Source organism: Bactrocera dorsalis, chromosome 6, assembly GCF_023373825.1.
Source record: "Bactrocera dorsalis isolate Fly_Bdor chromosome 6, ASM2337382v1, whole genome shotgun sequence".
NCBI classification, from domain to species: domain Eukaryota; kingdom Metazoa; phylum Arthropoda; class Insecta; order Diptera; family Tephritidae; genus Bactrocera; species Bactrocera dorsalis.
Window position 1 is genome coordinate 12,107,910 of NC_064308.1, and position 6,248 is coordinate 12,114,157.

A 6,248-nucleotide genomic window follows, 5' to 3' on the forward strand; every position below is an offset into this window, starting at 1 on the left:
CCGGTCTTCTGTGGAAACGAGATGATGTTCAGCTCCCCGACAGCTACTCCATGGCCGAGAGAAGATTGGTCGGAATCGAGCGTAAGATGAGACGAGACGAAACATTTGCCCGAGAGTATCGTGCTATCATTCGGGATTACGTTAATAAAAATTATGCCAGAAGGTTGAGCCCGGAAGAAGCTGCAATTACTTGTCTAAGAACGTGGTACCTTCCACACTTCGGTGTGATGAATGTCAATAAGCCTGGTAAACTGCGCCTAGTGTTTGATGCCGCCGCAACCGTCAACGGTTGTTCACTAAACAGTTACCTGCTAAAGGGTCCTTAACAATATCAACCAATGCCGACAGCACTTTTTAATTTTCGTGTTGGCGCAATTGCCATCGCCGCCGATATTAAAGAGATGTTTCACCAAATTTCTATAAGAGAAGAAGATAGAAGTGCCCAAAGGTTTCTTTGGAGGGACGGACACGACAAGATTCGTCCGGACGTATACGAAATGCTGGTGATGACATTTGGAAGCGCATGCTCGCCTTGCACGGCCCAGTATGTCAAAAATATTAACGCACTTGAGTACCGCGAAAGCTGTCCAAGAGCCTACGACTCTATCACAAAGCATCACTATGTTGATGACTTCGTGGATAGTTTCGACAACGTTAAAGAAGCCATTGAAGTAGCCAATGAAGTCAGACGTATTCACAAGAATGCCGGGTTTGAACTACGCAACTTTTCTTCGAATTCCCTAGAAGCCAAAATCGCACTGAATGGTTATAAACCGGAACAACTGACAAATAGCCTAGTCACATTAGCAGTAGAACGCGTTCATGGAATGTATTGGCAACCAAGTAGCGACGTATTTAGTTACACACTCAAATTTAACAACGTGGACGCTGAAGTCATCAGTGGACACAAACGACCGTCGAAAAGAGAGCTACTAAGCATAGTCATGTCAGTATTTGATCCGCTTGGGTTTTTATCCAAATTTATGGTCAACGCAAAATTGTTGGTGCGCGAATCGTGGCGTTACGAATTGCGGTGGGATGAGCCTCTGCCTGAACCTATATGTAAAGAGTGGGACAAGTGGCGCCGTCAGTTGAAAAATGTATTGAATTTTCGAGTCCCTCGCCGCTATTTTGCCCGTGGACCACCTGCCGAAGTGCAACTTTACATCTTCGTAGATGCCAGTGAGGATGTATTTGCAGCCGTAGCCTACTGGAGAGCAACATATTCAGATAACAAAGTTTGCGTCGTACTCGTATGTGCCAAAACGAGGTGTGCTCCACTGAAACCAATGACTATTTCACGCCTTGAATTGCAGGCAGCCGTCTTAGGAACTCGACTGCTAGAGACTATCGTCAAAGATCATTCAGTTGCAATCAAAAAACGCGTGATGTGGAGCGATTCCAAAACGGTTCTGAGTTGGATTAAATCGGGAACACGTCGCTACAAGCCATTCGTAGCACATCGTGTGGCAGAAATTCTCGCCGCTACCGATGCTAACGACTGGCGTTGGATACCGTCAGAGGAGAACGTTGCTGATGAGGCGACAAGACCAAGTACGACATTCGACAGTCATCCGGCTTCACGATGGCTAAATGGACCGTCATTTTTAACGGAAGAAGAAGAAGCCTGGCCTACATTTGAAGGAATCTCTGATCTGTTAGAAGAGTGTGAAGAGCTTCGCCCGAAATTTGTAATGTTAGCCACGCCGTCATGTGTTATAGATATGACAAGATTCTCAAGTTTAACTAAGCTAAAGCGAACGGTCGCCTGGGTCATCCGATTTATAGATTTGTGTCGTCACAAGAAAGTGGAAGGGTGCCTGACCGCCGAGGAATTAAAAGTAGCCGAAATTTTCTTATGCCGCCTTGCCCAGTCTGCCTCGTACTCACTTAAGATTAATCAATTGAAAGAAGGTGGAAATGTAGTGAAGGGGTCTGAGTTATACACACTCTCCCCGTTTATCGACACAGAAGGTGTTATGCGTGTTAGCGGACGTATCGATGCTGCCAGCTGGCTTCCGTATGATACCACGCGACCTACTATCCTAGCACCAAATCATGATCTCACTCGCTTGATCTTACTGGACTGTCATAATCGGATGAAACATCAGAACATGGAGGCGACGATATGTGAGGTTCGGCAAAGATACTGGGTGCCGAACATAAGACGTGCTATAAAGAAGATCATATCGACATGTCTTATTTGTAAAATTTCCAAGTGCATACCCTCACAGCCTGTGATGGGTCAATTACCAAAGGATCGACTAACGCCGTTCGTGAGGCCATTTTCTTACACAGGTATTGATTACTTTGGTCCTCTCAACGTAACGGTTGGTCGGCGTAAGGAGAAAAGATGGGTGGCGTTGATCACTTGTCTAACAACGCGAGCGATTCACCTGGAAGTTGCTGCCGATCTTTCGACTGATGCATGCATTCTTGTAATTCGAAACTTTATCAATCGTCGCGGTTTGCCAGTAAGGATTCGTAGCGACAACGGTAAGAATTTCGTGGGAGCCAACAATGAAGGAAAACGATTTTCCGAGGTATTTGATTGTCATCGCATTCAGGACGATCTTGCTGTGAAAGGAATCGAATGGATATTCAATTGTCCGAACAATCCTGCAGAAGGTGGCATATGGGAGCGTATGGTAAGGTGTGTAAAGCGTGTCCTCAATGTAACTTTAAAGGAAGTTGCACCTCGCGAGCACACGCTACAGAGCTTGTTAATTGAAGCCGAGAACATCGTCAACTCCAGGCCACTTACACATTTGCCGCTGTCATCAGATCAGGATGAACCGCTCACTCCGAATCATTTCTTGCTTGGTTCTGCCAATACTTCGCAAACGCCAGCCGTCAATGATGTCGTCACGAAACCCTGCGCGCTTGGTAAACAGTGGCGCATTGCGCGACAGTTGAGAGACACGTTCTGGAGACGATGGATTCTTGAGTATTTGCCAACACTTACGCGTCGAATGAAGTGGTGTGAAAGACCAAAACCAATTCAGGTTGGTGATCTAGTATTTGTATGCGACGTTAACATGCCGCGGAAGCAATGGTGCCGTGGTCGGGTAGAAGCGGTACAGCGTGGATCTGATGGCGTTATCAGGAGAGCCGATGTACGCACCAGCAGTGGAATCCTTCGTCGCCCCGTGTCAAAGTTAGCCGTTTTAGACGTGGAGTAAGTGAATCGGATCGATTCACGGAGAGGGGGATGTAACAAAACGGCGATTATTTGTAACGAATTTATAGTTAATAGTTTTAATAGTTTAAGGATCACTGTGAATTATTAGTTTAAGCACATTATTGTGAATTATCGCAGTGTCCTTTACTCCCGACGTTCGTTTTTGGTGTCCATACTGTTGGAACTCCGATTATAATTCACTCAATTTCCGAACGCCGAAGAGATAGGCTGAGACACTGCGGTAAGTTGATCTTGCAGATCATTGCATATTTGTAATAACCTTTTCTTTATAGAAATAAATTGCTGTTGTTGTTATTGCTCTTGTATTTGTTACCGTATGCACGTGTACGAAATGTATGTGCGCATATATGGGCATTCAATGATACAATTAAATTCGCCAGCCAACGGAATTGAGACACATGGCCTACTATACTTGTAAGAAAATCGTCAACAAGAATTAGGGCCTCAAACCAAGTATAATCATGTGGATGTATACGGCGGTCATAAGACTTATACTTACATATGGAGCTCTGGTATGGTGGCCAGCGCTAAACAAACATTACAACATTAGAAAATTAATTGGAATACAAAGAGCAGCATGTGCGGGTCTTACGGGTGCAATCAGGTCATGTCCGACTGATGCGCTCAAAGTGATCCTGCATCAACTACCAATGGACATTTTTATTCACAAAACAGCAGCTATTGCGGCGATAAGAATACAAGAATTAGGAGGTTGAAATCAGCAGAACTACGGACGTAGTGTAATCCTAAACAAGCTCACTATTAATAAATCAGACTACATTCTCCCAAAGCTGGATTTCAGTAGACACTTCCAGGTGAGTATACCATCTAGACGAGAATGGAGAAGAGGTTCAATAGTAGAGGAGGATACCACCTCAGTCTATACCGACGGGTTCAAAATGGACTGCGGAGTGGGCACGGGGGTATTCTCCGCTGATCTAGGCATATCTCTCTCTATACGTCTACCGAACTCGGCTAGCATCTTCCAAGCAGAAGTACTAGGCATAGAAAAAGCCTGCGAAGTTCTATTAGAAAATCACGGGAATATACATAAAGCAACTATGTATATTTACGGATAGCCAGGCGGGCCTCCTGGCATTGTCTTCACCCATGACAAATTCCAGTATAGTTCACAACTGCACTAAGCTCAATAAAAGACAAGCTCCAACTAAACTTGATCTGGGTTCCCGGCCACAGGAACATTTTCGGTAACGAAAAAGCATACGAGTTGGCAAAGGCAGGAGCTTTCCTCAATGAATCCGAGGCGGAGCTAATACCAAGCCCGCTAGGATCGATCAAAGGAGAGATCAATAGACAATTTCAACAAATTGCAAACACTAGGTGGAAAAACATTACAAAATGCGTCATAACTAAACAGTTATGGCCAACATATGACAGGAAAAAAACCAACGACTTATTAAATAGGTCAAGAAAAAGTTTTTACAGAATAACAGCTACCACAACAGGGCACTGGCCATTTGGAGAACATGCGTCCAAAATGGGTATGCCCTACAACGACATCTGCCGTGGCTGTGGAGTAGCAGGGAACAAGAAAATAATCTTCTACTTTCTCTGCGAATGCCCAGCTCTAGCACAGATCCGACACAAAACACTCGGAATCCACCAAGCACCAAATCTTGAATGGATTTCCACCACGAGCATATCGAACATAAGTAGTTTCATAGAAACCTCAAAATGGTTTGAGAGAGAAGGCGAAACGTAATAGCAGATACAGGAGGTTCTACGAATAGTGTATCAAAATGGCACATCAAGTGCTAATTGAGCCCGATAGGGCTGCACTCCTACCAACCTACCTATGTTAACCCTTAAATGCATGATGATGTATATATACATCAGTGTTTTCTTCCTTACATAATTTCTAAACGGTAACTCAAACACAGTACTTTTTACTTTTATTAAGTACTAAAAATATCTGTGTTGGTTTTTGAACGCAAACTTTCTTGATATGGCATTTCAATTTTTAATTTTAATAATTTGACAGCATACACTACAGTAAGCATAATTCGAAGACAATCATATAATAGAATAGTACTTAGTTTCATTATTAATAGTGACTGTAATGCAAACTGATGTATATCTACATCAGTAAGTTATTTTGTATAAAAGAATACTTTTTAAAAAATAAAATTTTTTTCTTTAATTTTCCCTTAATCTATGTTTAATTTTCTACCTGTTACAATTTATGGTATTTAAAAAGGAAGAACCATGCATTTAAGGGTTAAGATACGTATTAAGGTAAGTAATAGATTAATATTATGAAGGTATTATTAAGGTAAGTATTTTATAATACATTTTCTTAATTTAATTTTAAACAATTCAATATTTTACAATCCATTTCATTATTTTTATTCATTTATTATTTTTGTTTTAGATATAGACATCAATTTCCTTCAACCTCCATTGGAAGCATGGCCAGCTTGTGGATGGGACGCTTGATTGTGCCCGCCTTAGTCGCCACGTCTGCGACTCGCACCTTGCCGTCTGGCCCTTCGACGGTTCCGACGACGCGTCCGAGTACCCACTACTGTGGCGGCACGTTGTCCTCGTGAGCAAGGACGAGGACGTTGAGCTGCAGATTGCGAGTGGGGTGCAGCCACTTGTTGCGTTCTTGAAGTCCCGTCAGGTATACTTTGGACCACTGCCGCCAGAACTGTTGCTTAAGACAGCAAACAAGTTGCCATCTCTCGCAACAACGAACTGGGTCCACTGGCACCTGCTCTAGAGGTAATGCTCACAGGGAGCACCCTATCAGCAGATGCGCTGGGGTAAGTGCCTCGCCGTCGTTGGGGTGCTGGCTCAACGGTGTTAGGGGCCGAGAATTGAGGATGGCCTCCACTTCTGCCAGTAGGGTTGACAGTTCCTCCGCGGGCAGTAGCGCGTTTACGCGAACGACGTGATGCTTGGCGAACTTCACCGCGGCTTCCCATAACCCGCCGAAGTGCGGCGCCCGCGGTGGTATAAAGATGAAGCTGCACCCTTCGTCTGCTGGGAATCTCTTCAGGTCTGGACCCATTGCTAGAAACGC

The 6,248-nt window shown here is 44.1% G+C and overlaps 1 protein-coding gene across 1 annotated transcript; it reads left to right on the forward strand.

The window, feature by feature from the left end:
* The first annotated feature begins 497 nt into the window (after positions 1 to 497).
* Positions 498 to 3,182, forward strand: LOC125779663 (uncharacterized). The gene has a single exon (XM_049460941.1). The coding sequence runs from the start codon at positions 498 to 500 to the stop codon at positions 3,180 to 3,182; it is 2,685 nt and encodes an 894-aa protein (XP_049316898.1).
* The last annotated feature ends 3,066 nt before the right edge of the window (positions 3,183 to 6,248 follow it).